The 19,693-nt window shown below is 50.4% G+C and overlaps 9 protein-coding genes across 9 annotated transcripts; 4 read left to right on the plus strand and 5 right to left on the minus strand.

Annotated features, from left to right (window-relative positions):
* Positions 1-131: 131 nt before the first annotated feature.
* FIBRA_04994 (uncharacterized protein) lies at positions 132-965 on the minus strand (the record flags this gene model as incomplete). Its single annotated transcript, XM_012326773.1, has 1 exon — positions 132-965. One exon carries the CDS (start codon positions 963-965, stop codon positions 132-134), a length of 834 nt encoding a protein of 277 aa, XP_012182163.1.
* Positions 966-1,873: 908 nt separating this feature from the next.
* FIBRA_04995 (uncharacterized protein) lies at positions 1,874-5,366 on the plus strand (the record flags this gene model as incomplete). The annotated part of the gene is made up of 14 exons (XM_012326774.1): positions 1,874-1,987; positions 2,045-2,077; positions 2,135-2,192; positions 2,241-2,772; positions 2,823-3,288; positions 3,352-3,475; positions 3,528-3,562; positions 3,629-3,719; positions 3,774-3,922; positions 3,972-4,097; positions 4,160-4,780; positions 4,832-4,851; positions 4,913-5,087; positions 5,139-5,366. The coding sequence occupies 14 exons, from the start codon at positions 1,874-1,876 to the stop codon at positions 5,364-5,366; spliced, it is 2,772 nt and encodes a 923-aa protein (XP_012182164.1).
* A 257-nt stretch (positions 5,367-5,623) lies between these two features.
* On the plus strand, positions 5,624-7,202 carry FIBRA_04996 (uncharacterized protein; the record flags this gene model as incomplete). Its single annotated transcript, XM_012326775.1, has 3 exons — positions 5,624-5,690; positions 5,743-5,989; positions 6,038-7,202. The coding sequence occupies 3 exons, from the start codon at positions 5,624-5,626 to the stop codon at positions 7,200-7,202; spliced, it is 1,479 nt and encodes a 492-aa protein (XP_012182165.1).
* A 187-nt stretch (positions 7,203-7,389) lies between these two features.
* On the minus strand, positions 7,390-8,090 carry FIBRA_04997 (uncharacterized protein; the record flags this gene model as incomplete). The annotated part of the gene is made up of 4 exons (XM_012326776.1): positions 7,390-7,679; positions 7,736-7,864; positions 7,916-8,004; positions 8,056-8,090. The coding sequence occupies 4 exons, from the start codon at positions 8,088-8,090 to the stop codon at positions 7,390-7,392; spliced, it is 543 nt and encodes a 180-aa protein (XP_012182166.1).
* Positions 8,091-9,425: 1,335 nt separating this feature from the next.
* Positions 9,426-10,226, minus strand: FIBRA_04998 (uncharacterized protein; the record flags this gene model as incomplete). Its single annotated transcript, XM_012326777.1, has 6 exons — positions 9,426-9,591; positions 9,651-9,707; positions 9,766-9,902; positions 9,959-10,027; positions 10,078-10,133; positions 10,193-10,226. The coding sequence occupies 6 exons, from the start codon at positions 10,224-10,226 to the stop codon at positions 9,426-9,428; spliced, it is 519 nt and encodes a 172-aa protein (XP_012182167.1).
* Positions 10,227-11,435: 1,209 nt separating this feature from the next.
* FIBRA_04999 (uncharacterized protein) lies at positions 11,436-12,797 on the plus strand (the record flags this gene model as incomplete). Its single annotated transcript, XM_012326778.1, has 8 exons — positions 11,436-11,472; positions 11,532-11,608; positions 11,668-11,679; positions 11,728-11,877; positions 11,932-11,953; positions 12,006-12,047; positions 12,113-12,215; positions 12,266-12,797. 8 exons carry the CDS (start codon positions 11,436-11,438, stop codon positions 12,795-12,797), a joined length of 975 nt encoding a protein of 324 aa, XP_012182168.1.
* A 243-nt stretch (positions 12,798-13,040) lies between these two features.
* On the minus strand, positions 13,041-15,732 carry FIBRA_05000 (uncharacterized protein; the record flags this gene model as incomplete). Its single annotated transcript, XM_012326779.1, has 7 exons — positions 13,041-13,316; positions 13,374-13,833; positions 13,891-14,302; positions 14,357-14,788; positions 14,840-15,159; positions 15,215-15,521; positions 15,588-15,732. The coding sequence occupies 7 exons, from the start codon at positions 15,730-15,732 to the stop codon at positions 13,041-13,043; spliced, it is 2,352 nt and encodes a 783-aa protein (XP_012182169.1).
* Positions 15,733-16,454: 722 nt separating this feature from the next.
* FIBRA_05001 (uncharacterized protein) lies at positions 16,455-17,606 on the minus strand (the record flags this gene model as incomplete). The annotated part of the gene is made up of 5 exons (XM_012326780.1): positions 16,455-16,633; positions 16,712-16,981; positions 17,039-17,113; positions 17,170-17,320; positions 17,382-17,606. The coding sequence occupies 5 exons, from the start codon at positions 17,604-17,606 to the stop codon at positions 16,455-16,457; spliced, it is 900 nt and encodes a 299-aa protein (XP_012182170.1).
* Positions 17,607-17,668: 62 nt separating this feature from the next.
* FIBRA_05002 (uncharacterized protein) lies at positions 17,669-19,196 on the plus strand (the record flags this gene model as incomplete). Its single annotated transcript, XM_012326781.1, has 6 exons — positions 17,669-17,895; positions 17,956-18,343; positions 18,399-18,551; positions 18,617-18,793; positions 18,843-18,953; positions 19,002-19,196. 6 exons carry the CDS (start codon positions 17,669-17,671, stop codon positions 19,194-19,196), a joined length of 1,251 nt encoding a protein of 416 aa, XP_012182171.1.
* Between the last annotated feature and the right edge of the window lie 497 nt (positions 19,197-19,693).

Genomic DNA, 19,693 nt, shown 5'->3' on the forward strand with positions numbered 1-19,693 from the left:
ATATACCAACGACTTATACGATCAATCGAAGCTCGCACAAGATGGCGTCTTTCACATTGTTATGTGAGCGGTTGTCACTGATTTGTTTATAAATATTAGGGATGATATCTGGACTATACAGTCCGTGGTGATCAACCATACAGTGAATCTGCACGGAAGCGGTTTATGCTTTGCAACTGCGGTGCTCCCGGCGGTGAAATCTCGCCCTGCAGGAACTCCATGGACTCCGGATCAGAAAGTGGAGGCGTGGGCGGTACAATATCGATTGTATAATCATGCGCGCTCAACAAAGACTGCGTGTCCATCTCCCTCGTTACGAATGGAGGCACAGATTGGTCGCACGTTTGCTGTGCATTTATGCCTGTTGTCGGCACGTCGACCGTGTCAAGGCCCGGAGGACATATTGAATATACGGGCACCTGATTGGAACTGGAGTTGCGCCGTCTGAGACCATTGTAGTCGGAAGATGCCACTATTTCTGCTGTTGTGGTGGCCGGGCGGTCGGCATCGATAGGTGTGTGGAACTCGACGGGCAACCCGAGCCCGAGCCCCACGTTCGACAGTGGGTCGTCTTCGAGGAGGACGGTGGTAAGTGGAGGGCTACAGGAATCTTCGCTGAGCGATACGCAAGTGCTGTGGCGACCAGGCCAGAATCCGCGCCGTGGGGACGGGCCTTCGGAGACAGACAGTTGGAGGTATACTATCGCTGGTGGGCCGTCTGTGCTTGACGAACGTCGCTGAGTTGATAGCGCTGGCAGGGATTGGGCCGGCCTGACGAGCCTCGAAGCCAAGGAGAGTGCCCGGTTGCGGTAGGATCGTGTGCTGCTATCGTGTGCGCCTACCGAACATGCGATGGATTCTGCTGGGCCGGCATGAGCAGGGATGTATGCTCCTGGAGCGGAGTGTCTGCGTTCCTCTGGACCAGCCAGAGTGTGGGCAGCTGAGGATGAGAAAGAGGCGCGCATTAAGGTGTGAAGATGTGAGTGAGGCTGAATGCGTAGAACAAAGAGGAGTTACTGAAGACTTCAGCTCGAGTTCTAGCGAGTATATATGCGCCCCTTGCTGGGCCGCCGTGTACTGGATCGGTTGGGCCGACCAGCATCCGTCTACGGATAACGGCTGCAAGGATGACCATGTCTCCGTATTCCGCCTCGGCTCTGATCGAGGTGCCCTCTGAAATGCGATCACGTGTGGTGCAAGAGCTGTTTCGCTCTTGACTGTTGCGCTACTTGTTGCAATATTCACCGCAGAACATTATGTTGATAAACCAAAAATGCTCTCCCTGACTTAAAATGTATTCGTCAGAGCGAGACGCTTTGATACAGGGAGGTCACGATATATCTACTACTACGTTGTGGCATCGAAAGCTATCATAATTCGGAGGAATGAATCTCGCTCCAAGCACTGGAAATGCATACCCTCCCTGATTACAGACATTGTATTCCGGCAGTCGGACTGATGAAATCCATAGATGAGCCTCCGTGAAGGGGACTCAGGTCCGTCGTCCGAATCGTATGAGATTTTGCCATCTCGATGTTCAAAAGTTGAGCGCGGAAATTGGGAAGGAAGGATGAGAGTATATTTTTCAGTTCTTATTTGACTCCACGGAATGTTGAGAATCGAGTACAAGAAAGACAGAGAAAGAAGAAAAGATGAGAGATTGATCCAATGAATTATGAGACTTACTAACAAGTTGATTATACCGAGTGGCTGGAGGATCTCAGATCAGTATCGAGGGTTCCCGATCAGGCCTCCGACGAGCGCTTATAGCGACTTGCTCATCTCGCTACGACCGCCATCCTGTTCATGCGATAGCTCCCTGCTGGACAGGCCTCACCTAGACGGAACTGGCTTTATACCTCACGCTATCCATATGTTCTCCAATCTCTCCCAGAAGATCGCCGTCCCCTTCAACCTGCTCGGCGATGAGGCCAAGCTCGCGTTCCGCAGTCAACCCACTGGCATAGCCAAGTTAGCCACGCAGCGCGTATGTGATTGCGCGCAGAATCAGAATCTTGGTAGTCTGGCTTATGAGCTCCCGTAGAATATTTCTGAGACAGATTCATACTGGGATCAAGTGAGTCGTTGTCAGGCAGCGAATGTCATATTGTGCATTAACCATAGGTAACCGAAGTTTGTTACGCTCTTTGATTCGGCTTCCGACGTGTTCACGTTGATCTCGCATAATGACGGTAAGAGTTAGTCTTTAAGACGCTGTACGAGTGTAACACTCTTGCCAGTCCGCCGCGCACTCTACGAAGCACCTGAGAACGTAGCCACACTCGTCCGCGTCATCACCTCTCGCCTATTCAACCTCGTCTCCGATCATACATTCCCTACCACACCTAATGCCTCTGTTACATCGTTTGCCACGTCGTTCGTCAAGGCCTCTGCCTCGCGAAATACCACAAAAGAAGTCTTGAACTGCGTTCGTGTTCTGGAACGCGTCCTCCCAGCTGTATTCGAGCTGGAAAGTGACACAAGCCGATTCGAGTTGGAAGTGCTATGGAAGAAAGTTGAGGTTGAGGATGAAGGCGTCGTGGATGGGGACGATGCAGCGACGCAATTTGTTATTGACGACGAGGACGATGAAGAGAACCCACAGGCAGGGTCATCGAGACCTGCAGCGAGCCCAAACACCATAGTGAGGCGCAGTCTACCTTCTGTCGCTGAGAAGCTCTTCAGCTGCCTCATTGACCTTCTCTTCTGCTGTGGTTTTACGCTTCCCGCCAAGCTGCAGGTCGATCACTATAAGATCAACTATGTTATTTGGTATGCCCTTCTGCAACTCCCGAGATGCTCCTCCTAACACTTTTATTCAGGGAGAAAGGCATTGGTTCTACTGTTGATCTAGGCTCCTCCCAGGCGTTTGAAAGCAACAGAACTGAAGTACTTCGACTACTCCTGGTGCTGTTATCTAAGCAGATCTACACTCCTCCTTCGGCATTGTTTACTTCGCCCTCATTGTACACTCTCCACTTTGTTCAGCGGACACCCCGGCGACATGTCCTCACGATCCTCTGCTCGCTCTTGAACACCATCATGAACACCGCTCATGGAGACAATCTCAATATTGTTGGTGCAATGACGGGCAAACTTCCGTACAATCATCTGGTCTTCAAAGGCGAGGACTCCAGAATCATTCTTGTCTCGACCTGTTTACAGGTCCTCTGTGTGCTACTCGATTTCCAGAGCGGCACTGCCAGAGACGGGATCGTCAGTGATGAGGGCACTCAATCCGCTCCCACGGCGCGAACGAATGCATTCCGTTATTTTGTTGCCAAGCTAGTAAGTATCCATTGCTCCAGACCGACATCCCAATCAGTGGAGCTTATATGCTATGCTACTCAGCATCGCCAAAATGATTTCGCTTTCATCTTGAATGGCGCTGTCAACATATTTAAAGAACACATGCTTTCGGTGGACAATGTGCTGCCTGGGTCACGGAAATCTGTTCCGTACGTCGTCGAGACTAGTAAGTATCTGAACACAATTATCACTCGTCAACATCATCTAACTATGTGCAGTCTTATTATTCTGGAAGATGATCGATCTCAACAAGGTTCGTTCACACTGGCGACGGCTTTCACCTCGATTATATCTCATTGCCATTGCGATGTCATTTCAGAAATTCCGCTTTTACGTCCTGGACTCTGATCAAGCTACGGATATTCTCGCACATTTACTATGTTATGGTATACACGTTAAGGACAAGCCTCGTGAGTTCTGGTGTTCGTGTGAGTTAACGCCATGGTATAATTTTATATACACAGAACAACATGGTCTTTGTCGAGCCATCTCGTACACTATACAAAGCATGTCTGCGGAGCGCGCTTTTGGTCTCAAGCTCAACCAGCCCATAAAGACTCGGGTTCCGCAGAAATGGAGTAACCTAGGCACAGCGGGTGACTTCATGGTTCATGTGCGCATCGCGCGCTATGCTCAGTGAATGCTTGCTCATTGTTGTGCAGGCTATATATGCCATGGTTGCAACTACATCTGGTGCTCTTACGTCGCTGTATCCAGCACTTGTCATTGCCTTGTCGAACGTGTCGCCTTATCTGAAAAATCTGAATATCACCACGTCGACGCGCCTAGTACAGCTCTTTACAGCATTCTCAAATCCTTCTTTCCTTCTATCGGACGAGGGCCATCCCAGGCTACTCTTCTTCATGCAAGTAGTCTTATACTTCCTCTAGCCTCTCACGCTAATCCATCTTCCAGGCTGGAGACATTCAACTCCGTGTTATTGCGTAATCTTGCTGACAATCCAAATTTGGTGTATGGTATTCTCCATGCACATAAAACGTTTGAGGATCTGGGTACCTTCACTCTCCCTCGAGGCTTGCGAGAGATTCGTAGAATACAACAAGCGAAAGAAGAGCGCGCCAGAGCCGGCGACGGCGCCGTCGACAAGGGCAAACATAAGGACCTCGAGAGCGCCGGTGAACAGCCTCAAGATGAGAAAGCCCGGCTCCTGCGTAGTGAGAGCCAGAGCAATGGTGACTTGCCCAGTCAGTCAGAGTTGACGGAAGAAGATTCTGAGCATATCAATTCGCACTCAAACTCGGAAGAGGAACCGCCACTGACGCGCCCGCTGATGTCGCCTACGATACCAGACCCACCGCATATTGCGCGAAGGTTCGCTGAGCCCTCATCCGAGAAGGCAAGGGGGAAAATGCGGGCGGGAAGGTCAATGTCTGTGGAGATGACGGGAAGTTTGGAAAGCTTAGCAGCTACTGCTGTTGGCAGAAATGGGTTTGTACCAACACAAGAATGGGTACGTCTTTCGCAAGTACGAGCGGTATCATCTGATGATATCTCCTTGCAGGTCACATCCTGGCAGCAAGGGTCAGTAAATATATACTTTCCGTATGAAAGTGTAGATCTTAATGTCGCTTGTATCTTCTAGACTTCCGTTGGATACCGTCATGCTCGTCATCTCAGAGTTGCTACCCAAGATCCAAGAACTACAAGCGTCACTTAACCCAACCAACACCAATGCTGCTGTTGTAGACTTAATCCGCAGCGCAAACTTAGAACACGTCCTTCCCACTCCGCCGGCAATCACTGCTCGACGTTTCATGGTACGTATATCCTTTTTCCCCTCCTATTGTCGTGCTGACTTGATCGAGCAGTGGTCGGACGCGTCCATTGTGTGGCTGACGTCGCTCATTTGGGGTGAAATATATGTCCGCGGTATGACGCCGCTGGGCATTTGGAACTCGACAAATGTTCGGCTGTTCTATGTGAAGCACACGGAGACGAGACCGCGACAAATTAGCGAGGCAGTAACAAATGTGGTGGGGGGGCTGCTTGGGAGATCAGAATCCACACAATCTAATAGGCAGCGTCCATCGTCGTGAGGAACCGGACTCCGATGAACTATGTAATGTATTTAATTAGGATGTATTGTGTAGACCTCCTTCCACTGTGACACGGTGTGGAACGATTGCGATCGGCCACAGGCTTGCCTCTTGCCACCGAGCGCCTACTGCCCATTTGACTTGCGAACAGTGGACGAACTTGGGAATATTAACGTAATGCCATCGTCTGCGATCCCCTCAAGGCATTTTCTGGCATTAGACTGTGATACAGACGACAAAAAAAGTCTGTTGCATAAATGGAGTTCGCAAGTGTGTCGTCCGTCTCCGCACTGTCGGACATCCAGCAAACCTGGTGCAGGCGAGGTGCGTTCATATAACCATTCCTCACCTTCATCTACTTACTGCGCATCCGCAGGGGGCGTTCAGACAATCGCAGACATACTACTGATATCTTCCAGTGACCTTGCTAATAAATGCAGGATCTTGAAAGGCCAAGCGGAAGCTCTACAGGTCGATGTTAGTCAAGCTCTAGTCAAGCAGCCATGTTTGCTCGAGGATGCGGACCTGGAAGACGAGATGTTTACGACGGGAGATTCTTGTCTCGATGAAGTCCTCGATGGTGGTATTAGGACAGGTATGTTGTGGGAGATTGTAGGTGAAAGGTACGTTTTCCTATCGAACACATCTCCTTACCAGGCTCATGTGAGCAGCGCCGCCGGGAAGACTCAGCTGGCCCTCCAGCTGTCTCTATCCGTACAAATCCCCCATACGTTAGGTGGTCTGTCCGGCACTGCGTGCTATTTGACCACTAGCACCGCGCTTCCCACTTCGCGTCTTACAGAAATCATGGAACGACATCCTCTTCTCTCACGAGAGAACTGCAGCTTGTCCGCCATCCACACCATCAAAACCCCCGAGATTCCCATCCTGCTCCATGTTCTCTCCACGAGATTACCCAACCTAGTAGATAGTCTCGCTAAGGAACAAAATCCGAACCCGGTCAAATTGCTCGTCATAGATGCTCTTGCAGAGCTCTTTCATATGCATGACAAAACGACCGCAGATGTCCTAGGTCAACGGTCAAAACATCTTGCTGAGATCTCTACACTGCTTCATACTCTCGCCAGCAAATACCGTATCGCTGTGCTCGTGCTCAATGAGGTCCAGGACGTCTTCAGTAATTTTTCCTATTCCCCGGAAGAAAATAGTTCTGAAGACCTTGCCTATCATGACCAAGTCAGATGGTTTGGTCGCGCAGATGGTGTTCCAGGCGAAGATAGAAAAGAGGCCAGCCTCGGACTTGTCTGGGCCAACCAAGTGAACACCAGGATTATGCTAAGCCGTACCACCAGAGAACGAGTCTTAGATGTTACAGAGAAGAGGAGGACGAAGCGGCGACGTTTAGACGGCTCTCAGAGCCATACGAGCACGATGCCACAAACTACGCGATTACGCTGTTTGAGCATCATTTTCAGCTCCATTGTTCCTCCAACTTCGGTGGACTATATAGTCACTGCAGAAGGCATTGCCGCCTTACCCGGCACAGTAGATTCTAATTCTTCGCCGCCCCTTCTTCCACCGCCGCTACCGGTGTCGCAACTGAGCGCTCCCCTGTCTGATAAATGTCCCCCGTCAGCCTCCTCTGGTCAAAATATTGACAGTGGTTTATTACTCGATGTCAGTTCCCAGAGGACAGTTGGTGCAGGCGACTACCGTTCGGATCCGGACATTATGACATCAAGGGAAGAGGCGGAGAATGGTCCCCAGCTTGAAGTCAATTATGAGTCGGAAGACTACTGGCAGGGTGATTCAGAGGAAGAATTTTATAACGACGTTGACATTGAGCCCGCCATTTCGAGTTCCAGTTTCTCGTGAATTTATACCCATGTCAGTGATACCCACTGTACTGTCTTGCATCAATTATGCTCGGATCTCATCACACCTATCCAATAATATTTTCATGTTCGATATTCCTGATCGTACATATAGACACAAGTACGTCGACGGGGAGCTTAGATAAACAGCGGACACCACCAATGTCGTGGAAGTTTAAGTTTCAAAGTCAAGCAAAATCACCAGGCCAGTGGTTGTAAGTTGTCTTGATTTGCCCCGGGTAGCGTTCGGCCCAAGCGGTATGAACAGGCTGAGGGGGTTGTACGTATTGATTATTGCCGTAGCCCAGGGCAGCTTCGTCTCGACCTTGTGAAAGCTCGATGACCTTCAAGGGTTTCATGTCCTTATGGAATACGACCTTGTGCCGAGGATTGGCGCCAGTGTATGAGCCATCAGGCAGAGCATTGACCGGCATAACCAAAAGACCATTCACGAATGTGAGCATAGCAAGCATGCTAGCTGAGTATTGCAAAGGCGTCAGATATGATATACAATCATTGTTAAAATTATCTTACTCAACAAGAAGGCCAGCCACGACAATGCGAGTAAAGAGATCCCGGTCGTGTAAGAATCTGATTCGGCAGAAAAGTCTTGGATAAGGCCGGGACTACGGGCGGCATCCACAGTGACAACGATCGCTGCAGCTGGAAACTCTATTGGTTGGGATCACGAAACCTGCACATTCTGACAATTACCTGAGATGCAAGCCCAGACAATCCCGATGATTATCAACCTCCTCTTGTAACTGGGTGGTGTCTTGTGACGGTACAGGAAATAGATCTCCCTGCTCAAGGGTCAGACAATAGCAAAAATATACGCGAGAGACTGGACAAACTCTGCAAGAAGTGTGATCGCTGCGATGATATACATGACGGTGCACACGACCTCAGTGGCTGTGAACTATGAGTCCGACACAAACATCTACCGTGCCGCGGGAAACACTTGCCTCTCCCCGAGTGCATCGCCAGCGATGAGATGCATAACCACAGTAGCAATGCCTGGAACGTAAGTAAGACAACTACAAAACAACGGTGTTCATTTTGACTGTCAGCATACAGAACTTCAGACGTACCGGAAATGCAGAAACAAGACGCGGACAAAATGAGAGACGGGGTGATGGTCATTTTCTGTCGCAGACAGAAGCGGAGATGGCTCGATGCAAAATTGGTGATTTGGTGCGGACGGCGTCCGTGATGGAGGATCGTCTATGCACAAAGGACCACTGGGAGGGAAGGGTAATAGCGAGACGGCAGCAATTTATACTACAGCCCGAACTACTCGCGGGGCCACAGATGGACAAAGCATATCCTCGTGGCTTGAGCCAGGAGGTGCTTTGCCGACTCACAACGACATTGGTAAGCTCGAACTTGGGCCGCCGACTCCACGTCACAGGCCACCACAGACCAACTTACAAGTCTGCAACAAGGAGATCAGACCCTCACAAATTGGGTCGTGATTCAAGCATACAGACGCACCTCAGGCTGTGCTTGTCAGAGATACATGACGTCGGGCTGCGCTACCACAGCAGGAATAGCCTAAAGAGTTTGTAGTCGCACTTGATGGCGATTGGTAGCCGTCCCACTGGGAATACTGTGCAACGGATGTGACCATTGCAGTCTGGGATAACACAAGCATACTGGGCGATTCCTTCAACACCTCTTGTCCAGTAGGGCTAATATCAAGTCATCGACTGAGAAGAAAGTCACCGGAAGGAGTCATCGGACAGACACGAGATGCGCACTGCGCACGCTGCCACCGCATGTTTTAAAGCAGGGTTCTTCAGGTTGATAATCCTGAACTGTAGTGCACGTTGTGTACGGTCAGAGCGTAGCCAGTCAGATACGGATATCCGTAGTCTGCGAGGGTTGAAACAGCGTATCTAGTCTGCCTTTGAGAAGCTGTTAGGTAGTCGCGGTCCGCATGTCTGAACATGTATTACGAATGTACTTACAGATGCTTGCGGATCCAGCCCACCTGTGCTCGAGCGCTCTCTAGATACATTTAGCAAGCTAGTGACAGTATGTACGCACAGCGGAGAAAATTCACATGGTGAGTAATGATGTGATTGCTTATTGCGACGTTTCTCGACCCCAGGGCCACGCGAGGCATAATCGTGTTCATGATACATCCATAACTGTATTCTGCGATGAAGATGAGGAATAGTATAAATACAATCGGGCTTGTCTCAAAAAAGAGTATATGTAATTAGCCGGTGAGATGCAGGCCACGATGCAATGGTAGTTGAGCAGAGAAGGGTGGAAAAACAGCGATTGCAACGTCATGAGTTAGGAGGTCGAGGAGAATATCATCACGCGTCAGATGGTCCTCAATAAGGCCTAATCGCAAGACATCCGCCATACAGGGAGCCAGCCTAACGCCTTAGCATCGCGTCAAAATAAACAATGCAGCGGTGCCGCGTAGCTCCTTCACCGCGAGCCGAAGGTATTCTCCCCAGAGTAGCTGACGTACAAGAAACCGTCCTCATCTCTGTGTAATGAGAATGTGTCAGCTATTCAAGTATGCTAATCCAATAACGGTGACGCACTTATGCTCTTCATAGATTGCACTCATCAATGCCGCCGTTGGTGGCAATACCTCATCGACAAAGATGAAGATCGCCTTCTCTGGCGCCAGCTTGATACGCTTCCGAATTACATACACGAATTGACCGACCGTAAGGTCCTACATGACGACAAGATGAACTGATTGTTCGGGTTGTGGAAAGCTAGATCACATACTGATGGGACGAGGTACTTCTTCTTGTCGATAGTGGGAATGTCGGTCTTGTCTGCCTTCTCGCAGATAACCTAACATAGAGTTGAGTATAACAGCGTGATGGAGATCGTTGTATACACACAGGAATTCGATCTGGATACTTCTGACGAATCCGTTCTGCTTCAGCCTTGCGCTTGTCTATATCGCAAACCGCTTAGTGATTAACACATTGCAGAGCAGTAAGACGCGCCACGCACCAAAAGGGTGCTCATCCTTGAATTTAGACCTCATCTTGGGTGCAGGGTAATGTTAGAGGCTGGACAATCGGCAGGGATGGTGGTGGTGGTGTACAAAGAAGAGGGGTGGGCGACTTTACGATGAAGTAGTCGTCAGGAAGGCGTGCGCCGCAGGCCAGGCGCGACCGGGCGTGACTCACGAAACAAACCACAACAGCGGCGAACAAGCTCTCCCAATTTGGCAATCTCAGTATTCCCTGCTCATGGCTCAGAGCTCAAGATCAACAGATTTATCCTCCAACGCCTCGCGAGGGATAAGGGTTACCGCGGATATGAAATGATTATAAGAGGTAAGATACATTCCGGGCAGTAACCGAGCCTGCACAACCTGCTACTCTCCAAACTACTTGGACCACATACTGCTTTCAGACCCACAAGTCGCCGCCCTACGTCTATGAGATTTAGGATCTCAGGTACGCTGTGTTGTGGAAAATGTATGCTCCTTGCATTGGGTGGCACGAGCCTAAAGTGCGCAAACAATAAATCGTTTACTAGAAGTCATGCGTAAACAGCACAGTAAGGGTAATAACCCGAGTCCTTCCTCCTCGACAGGACGGGTGCACATACCCAAGAAGAATTTTGAGGGAGAACTGGTCGAATACATTACGTCTATTTGAGAATCTTGCCAAGTCTCATGAGATGATAGTTGATCGTAGCTCCTTGTGATTTTCCGCCCATAGGCTGCAAGGAGACTATGAGTGTCCACAGTAAATTGCGAAAGCCCGTACACACCGTTGTTCTCATGCACTCGTATAATGCTTTTGCGTGGTCTTGGCACTGGCCCATGGAATGCAAATCTCCTGTAGCAGCCCAGCAGCCCAGCATGCTCGCTAACTGAGCGCCGCAGATGTTCTTTGTATGCTCTTCACAAGAGAGGCCAGTTCAGCATAACGGCGGAGCAAAGAGAACTTCTGGCAGCACACCTTTACGAGGCCTGACTTTTAGTTTCTTGATATTCATAGCGGGCTAAACACCCTTCGCGCGACTCTGGCTCGCACACGGAAGGCACACCTTAAGTTAAAGGAGTAGAAGAGCGCGTGTTGGGACGAGCAACGGCCGTTGTTGAGCCAGCGAATAGAATTAGACCAAAGGGGAGAATCCCGACCCCGAGTATCACATGATATCTTCCACGTTGGCTATGCGCCCGGGCACTTTCCTCTGACGTTCACTCAGCATCTCTGCTGCGCACTCGCATTCAGCCACAATGTCTACAAGAACAGGCCTCAACAAAAACAATTCTGGTAGGTTAAGCAAGGATTGTATTTATCGTGTGCATGGTGTACTTAGGCTTGGTCCCCAGCCGTGAAGCGTATCATGCAGGAGGCTAGAGAACTTGCGAACGACCCATGCACAGACTATGCTGCAGCACCCTTAGAGGTAAGCACGAATTGTCTTCAATCCTGTGCAATCATAACTCATGTGCATTCGTACCTAAGGATGACATCTTTGTGAGTGTTTAGTAGTCACTGACAGAGTGCAAGCCTTCATGGTTGTAGGAATGGCATTGTACCTTGCGAGGCCCATCTGGGACCGAGTTTGAGGGTGGGCTCTATCACTTCCGTATACTCCTCCCTGCGGAGTATCCTTTTCGACCACCGTCCATCATGATGCTAACGCCTAATGGGCGATTTGAACTGAACACCAAGGTGAGAATATTCTATCATAGCTGACTATGGACCTGACTGTATATTTTCCATCAGATATGCATCAGTTTCACGAATTGTAAGTGCTCCATTTTTGGGTGATTATTCTCATTTAAAACGACCATAACAAGATCATGAAGAACTCTGGCAGCCTGCTTGGGGTGTACGAACCGGTAAGTACAGCTAGTGTTTTTAAGCAATAGCAAACTCACGTTCTGTTTTCCTTAAAACTTGGCAGCTATCATTGGCCTGCAGGGTTTTTTCCCACTGAGGGGAACAGCGGCAGTCGGCGTCGGCGCACTTGAGTATCCCACCCCAGAGCGGAAACGCCTCGCGGTCTTGTAAGAACCTTCTACGTCACAAATGCTCAATCTCACAAACTCTTTCCCAGATCGCGCGATTGGGTTTGCCCGACGTGTCAGCGCACGAACCTAGGATGTCTCCCTGATCCACCGACCGCAGCCACCAGTCTCTCTAACCCCGATACTCCCGTCGCAGCTGATATCTCCGTTTCCCAACCCATTGCCTCTGTTCCAGCGCCTGTAATCAGCGCCGACTCCATTTCATCGCCCCCAGCTAGCTCCCAGTTATCGGCGGCCGACATACCGTCATCGTCCCCAGGCGCTCCTACCACACGCTCTATTCCCGCTCACTCCATTCCTCTAATCGCTCCCATACCCACACGGCCAAGTCCCCCAGCCCCCATTCTGATTGATCGTATACCTACACCACCCGTCGAGGAGGTGAGACCGTCGTCGGCTAAACCGGAGACTAGTCATCCGGCGCCACAACCTCCAGCTGACTTGCCTGCTCTCGCTGCTGCGATCACCCAGAGCTCCCGTCGGCCGCCAGTCGTTCTGGACACGGCTATCTGTGTGTTGCTCGTGCTCGCGATCGCATTGCTAGCGAAGCGAGTATTTTGATATATTATACTTTTCTGTGATCCAGGGGATTATACAGTGTTCAGCTCGCTTGTATTCAATAGTGTAAAACAGCTCTGCAGCGCTTGGAATTCACTCTCACACAATACATAAGATTGCACGATTTTGCCTCATCCATGTCCCGAAGGATAACCAAGGGGTAAACCACCTAGTGGCGGTACATATATTCAGAGCAGATGAACAATACACGATAAGTAGGGAAACAAATGGAACACATCTAATAAGCTACTTTTTCTTTGGGTCTCTGAGACTGAGCACTATTAGATCCTCATCCTCAATATTATAGCTTGCAATCGTGTTCGCGTTGGTCAACATTTGCCCTGCGTATGCTAGCCTAATCCGCGAGACGGGAAGGCTCCCCGTATGCTGTAAAATGCGATCACGCAGCGTAGAAACCAATAAATTGAGGGGCACATCCGGAATGGTGGTAACTCTGCCGTCAAGTTTCCACTCTGGCTTTGACGGATCGTTAGGCAATTGGACGATCAGTGAAATTGGATGCTGACGAACAAATCATTACGATATTCTGTTAAAAATCAGACGTGTGCTTATACTCACCGGGTGCATGTTGATCCAATCTTCCTCAGCGTACAGCCGTGTTCCCGGTACCTTCACTATCTTCTGCCGCTTCGCTGGCGGAATCTCGTCTACATGGCCTTCCATCATCTCATCGGCACTCCTCACCATGCCCGCTTGTGGAGGCGTCCCAACTGGTGTTGCGCCGAGAGCCGCGACGCGGGCCGGGTGCATCACAGGCGGAGCAGCAGGTGGCTGATAGCCAAACGGCTGCGCCGCATCCATACCCTGATAATGCAGCGGGGGCAACATGACGGGCGCAGGCTGTGTAGAATACAAAGAGGCTGGCTGTGGTCCGGAAGAAATTGTTGCAGCAGAATATGCAGGATCAGAGGGTTGCATGGGGGGAGCAGGCAAAGACGCCGGTGGTGGTGGGAGGGAGGTCATCGGAGCAGGAGCAGCTGCAGGGCCAATGCCGGGGCCAATTGCGTTGACCTCTTGTCTGCGAAACGAACATAAACAGTCAACGTGAAAGCTGTGGATAGGATTAGAGACTTACGGGCCAAGACCCTTCGCACGATGAATGGCAGCAATTTGTTCGTCGAAGTTGACATTTGTTGAGAACTTGTCGAGCGTATTCGCTTTGGACGCGGTATGGCCATCCCAAACAACCTTTTCCCTCTCTCTTCTGCGTAGTCGCTCCTCCTCTTCCTCTTTCTTGCGCTTCTCCTCGTCTGCTTCTGCACCAAAGATATCGACACGAGTACGTGCCAAGTTCTTCAACGACGAAACGACATTCGCTCCGCGCTGCAACTCGGACGCTTGCGCCTTGCGGGCCTCCAAAGCATCACGTTGTGATTTCCACTTAGGGTCAAGCAGCTCGATACGCATATGCTCCTGTAACTCATCCACAGGGATTTGTTGCCCACAGATGGTGCAGGTTGTCATCTTCTCCGCCGACTTCTTGCCAACTGAATAAAACCACATGGTCAATGGTGATGGGGAGCACTCTGAGAATGACGTACCCTTCGGAACATAGTCTGTCCTAATCTTCATGGGAGCACCCGCGTCCAGAGAGTTAGCCTGTATCGCCCGCGCCCTCTCGACTTCCTTCATTCGCTCTTCTTCCTCGCGCCTCCTCCTCTCCTGAGCATCCCTGTCTTCATCGTCGCTTTCTTCCATAGCTGCATCTTCCACACCACCTGCCAGAGGAATTCCAGCACCACCAACTGCGGCTGCTGCTTCTGCTTCCGCCGCGGCTTGGCGAGCACGATGAGCTTCAACATCCTCCGCTGTGGTCTCCATGACCATCGCCGCCATTCGCTTCTGAGCCAAAGTCATGTTCTCGACTTCTTGCACGCTCATTGGAGGAGGAAGCTCTGAAGTTGCATCCGCAGCTGTAAATTCGATGGTTTGCACGATAGCATAATCGTGCCAATCAATCTCAGCGAAAGCAACTGGAGTAAATACATGAGTATGGTACTTTCCCATCACGATGTAAGACTCACTTCTCTCGGCTTCCTTGTCATCTTCACGCTTCTTCTCCTTCTCTCGTTTGCGCTGTTCCCACAGCGCTCGCTTTCGAGCTATCTCAAGCTCTTTCCACCGGGCATCGTCCTGGGTTCGTCCTTTCAGTTGCGCTAGCATCTCCTTACTAGGAAGGAGAACTCTTGAATACTGCTCAACTAGGCGATTGAAGTAACCGAACAGGGAATGTGTCGGCCTGAGAAAATCAAATTGATAGTTTCGTCCTTCTCTTGCAGATAAAGCTGCGAGGAACGAACGCCCTCTCCGCGCCGTGAACAACGCCGTCAGCTTCATGATGTCACTGCAGCCCACTATCAATGTGGAACGAAGTTGGATTCCGAAAATAAGAGACTCACAGATCAATAGCACTGATGTTGGGAATGTCGAGGATGAATTCTGGCATGGGAGGTTCGATCCCATTGTCGACCACGCGCTCTTCAACCACGCGCTCTACTTCCTTGTCGTCCTTGTCGGGCACGGTCTCTTCATCAATCTCGCCCCGTACTACCTTCTCCATGCGGTGTCTATAGTAAGCATGATAAGGGTCGGCCGAGTTGAGAAACGAAAACTTTGGGTCCTGACGCTGGTTCTCGCGGATTTTGTCCTCAAACTGAGGAGGGTTAGCGGACCGCGCAACAAAGAGCGCCGTCCGGTCAATCACAGCTGGAGTAAAATGAAGTTTTATATCTTAGACAGTGTACGAAAGAAAGGCTTGACACTGGTACTCACATTTGATCTCTGGAGGCGGGAGGATGAGCCCGCTAGCAAACTTGGGCTCCCTTGGAGCACCATTGAAGTCGCCGTGACCATTAGCAACATGTCCATTGCCATTGAATATAGGGGGGAGCATGGACTGTACATCGACTGCGCTCATTCTGCTAGTCACGCCAGGATGGTCAAAGAGAATGAGTCGGAACAGGACTGCGATGCTTAACGCGCCCAATGGGAAGAGCGTTGATTAGTCAGCAGCCTCTCCCATTCTCAGCGCCGCAGCGTCTCTCGTGGCCACTTGTTGGAGCTGTCTCGCCGAGGGCAGTATGTTTGGACCCTTTCGAGCAACTCAACCAAGCCTTGTCGGGCTTCTATGGTGAGTATCTACATATTTTTATATCAGCAGTAGCTGGACTCCAATGTACTCAGGAAAACGCCATGGAAGTTGTCGCCGACTCGGAAGGCTAACGCTAGGACACGTCTCAAAAGAGTGGACGCTGTGATAGAGGCGGTCAGAGCGAGCGGAGTTCAGTGTGCTTCTCTCGTGAGCTGCAGATCCAGTGTTCCATAGTCACTCACATTCACCGCGTCTGCGACATTTCTCCTAGACGAAAGCGTTAGAACTACCCAAGGAGCATGAAATGCTCCCAAAGGACAAGTATACGGTATTCACACGACACAGACGGGGATACCGCAAGGGCATCCACAAAGTACCGAAGTGGACACGAGTATGTGTTCTCAGTGTCATTCCTCTGGACGCATGTATGGCTCATTGTTGTACGACAGTTGACCTTGAGGACGAACCCAACAGGTTTCTAGACATTCAGTGCGACATTCCATGCTGTATTATACGTCTAACGCTAGTGGATGGCGTAATTATAAACATCATAGGAACACTAATTGTATTTTGCCTTGGCGGAGTCCTTGCAGCACCTTCGGAGCACCGAGAACAGTCTTGAAAACTTCATCTCGCGTCTCTGGGATCTCGAGCAGGTTGCGGTTCTTGGCATCCCGATAAGATACGTCGAGAAGGACATGTGTCAACGCGGACGTGGACAACGCATCTGTACATGGAAATTTTTTCAGTAGATTGGGTCAGCCTTACGTTATCCACAGAAATGTTCATGCGACGTCGGACGCACCGGTGTCACACAACAGCTTGCCGAGCCTTCCCGGGGTGCCCACTGCCGCTGCTATCTTCGTTCGTTTAAGGTAGGTAACGTGTTCCTCCAGCTTTATGTGCCTTGCGAACAGTTTGGCTACCTCGCCGCCCTTCTTTCCACGGAGGTTTTCATCCTTGAGAATCCTTGTAACATCCGCCACTCGCAAAGCTGCTCCGGCCACAAACAAGAGGGTCGGTGCTCCCTTGGATTTAGGTCTCTGCGATAATCTGACACGAAGGGTAGGCAATACTGAGACGTGCGCCGTGGGTGAATACGGCACCAGAAGAACGTGATTCTGCAACTCACTCTTCGAGATGAAGTCAACCAGAAAATCCAGATTCCGGGAGTCCGTCCACTGAGTTGTATCCACTATGGAGCTCTCTGCCTGGCTGTCAATGTTGAGAACAACTTGCACTGGAATGCATGCGCGCATTTACCGGGTATCTGGATGTCGGCGAGCTCTATGCTGGACATCTTAGAGAATGTCTTTGCTTGCATTGACGAAAGACAGTCAGCCAGCACACCCGGGGACTGTGATGCTACAGAAGGAGCTTCGACAGGACCCTCTGACATTGTCAATTTTCGTTTCTACAAAGACATGAGTCCAGGCTGTAGTCTTTCTTTGTACGCACTAGACGCAAAAGCAGACCTTCGCCTTCCTCTCCCTTTCTTTCGCTCGCCGCTTCCGTTTCTTCTCTGTGACACCCTGATCTGCAGCAGCATGGACTGAGGTCATATCCCCCTCTTCGTCCGCGCTGAGCAATGCGCCAACATCATCACCGTCTGCCAAATGCACATTTTCGTCCTCCGATACGGCGACCAGTTCGTCCAGGACGAAGTCATCATCTAGGTCGTCCCCTCCCTGTCTGATCATGGGTGGTATAAAGATGAAAATGGGTTCTGCGGCCTACTGTTTAAGTGGAGCGGCGGTCAGAAATGGAAGCCCGTGAGGGGTCGACTGAGAAGGGTTGTCGAGAGAAACGGGCGACGAGAAATGGCATGCGCGCCAAAGGAACGGAATTGAGGATCACGTGCCGGTGTGGCAATCCAGTTCTCCCGGTTGTGATTATTCCCCCCGCCACTGGTAGTGCCCCCGATGTCAATTCTATCCTGCTATCAGTGGTCGCTGCTGCCCCGCTTTGTGTTCTAGATTTCTGCCTGAGGTCGGTGGTGAACAGTCGTCTGAAATAGCTTTTTGACTCACGCTTCGCTATTCTCGTTAGTACGATAGCGATGAGAACACCCGAGCCGGTCCCGCGGTGGCTGCCACCGCGGTTCGGCGCATTCCTGGAAGACTATGGTGTAATTGTGATCACTGTCACTTGTATCATTCTGCTTGTGAGCTATTCTCTATGGCGCAGTTTGTCGTGCGAATCGACATTCAGTCCACACCCCAAACCGCCACATTGCATGGCGGAAGATCCACTAGGCCTTTCTGGCCCTTCGGTATCTCGAAAAGTGGGTTCTGGCTCGTCGGAGATACCTGCATATCTACAACAAAGCACCACTTTGCAGGGTGTGAAACAGCCATACGATGCATTCCTCGTCTTGGACGTCGAGGGTACATGCGTTGAAGGATCATCATCATTTGATTATCCGAACGAAATTATAGTAGGTCGCGGAAATCCACGTCTACACCTCACGTCAGCTTTTCCATTGCCAACAGGAATGGCCCGTCTGCCTGCTGCGCTGGAAGGACAAAAGCCCTGATGGAATTGCTAAGGAGCTCGTCGTAGTAGCCGAATTTCGAAGTTTTGTCAGGCCTACTTGGCGGCCGCTGCTGTCGCAATTTTGCACAAATCTTACTGGGATCACTCAAGTCCGTTTTCCGTCCAGCCTTTGATTGTCATTTTCGTCGGATTGAGGCGTTACACTGGTCTGCAGGACCAGGTGGACAGTGCTCCCGAATTCACAGAGCTGTTACAAATGTTCGAAACGTTCCTAGAAGACAATGGTCTTATCGAGCCAGTTACAGGGCGTCGTCTTGTGCGGTACTGCTGGTGCAGCGATGGTCCGTTCGATGTCCGCGACTTCGTTGTGAAGCAGTGTTTCATATCGAAGGTATTATCAGCATCGGTCGCAGTGTTGTAATTGCTGAGGTGAATGACAGGTTCGAATGCCGGCATGGATTACGGGCGACGTTTTGGACGTGCGCGGAGCAGTCCGAACCCATACCGATCGCGGCGATGATATCAAGCGTGGCAAAGGCCATACAGTTATAGTGTGTCTCCTGTTCATGACGTTATCCTTTGTGTTGACACATCCACAGCATGCATTTCCCCTTCCGTCCCGTATCACATTGAGCATCCCACGCATGCTTCAAGCACTAGGTCTAGCTCCATTCGAAGGTCGTCAACATAGCGGCATTGATGTCTGTTCAATTTTCTCCGGTTTTTTCGTTGAACCATTGAACAATTCCAAATCAATTCTAGGACGCGCGAAACATCACAAGGATCATAGTTGAGCTGGCTGGACGGGGTGTGAGACTACAACCAAATACATCTATTAATCCTAACAGGAGATGGCCCTGGATGGGTAGACGCGGAAAAATTCTTGAGGGATATCATTAGCAGGAATTATCCGCCATAAATAGGCTGTGTCGCATCTCGGTCACTGCGGCATTCTCATGGCACCGTGTGGTTATTTCTCATGATACCACCACCGTCTTCCATAGACTTCCCTTTTTGGCCATAGATGGCGATTCTTGCCTACCGCATGGGAGCGCTGCGTTAGCATATTTCGACTGCGTCGTTTATTCTGGCGATTGAAGTATTGGCAATAGTGTAACTTGTGCTTGTTGATCGACAACGGTCAGTTTTTCAGAACCACGCAACAATCAACTTAACGTCTTGCACACTCCGTTGCAGCACTCCAAGCTTTGCGGTTATGGATGTTCCCAAATGATATGCATACAATGAGGTAGATTGTGATATACAGGATGTGCAATCAAAACGAGAGTAG

Source organism: Fibroporia radiculosa (genome assembly GCF_000313525.1).
Source record: "Fibroporia radiculosa TFFH 294 genomic supercontigs, scaffold3721, whole genome shotgun sequence".
NCBI lineage: Eukaryota > Fungi > Basidiomycota > Agaricomycetes > Polyporales > Fibroporiaceae > Fibroporia > Fibroporia radiculosa.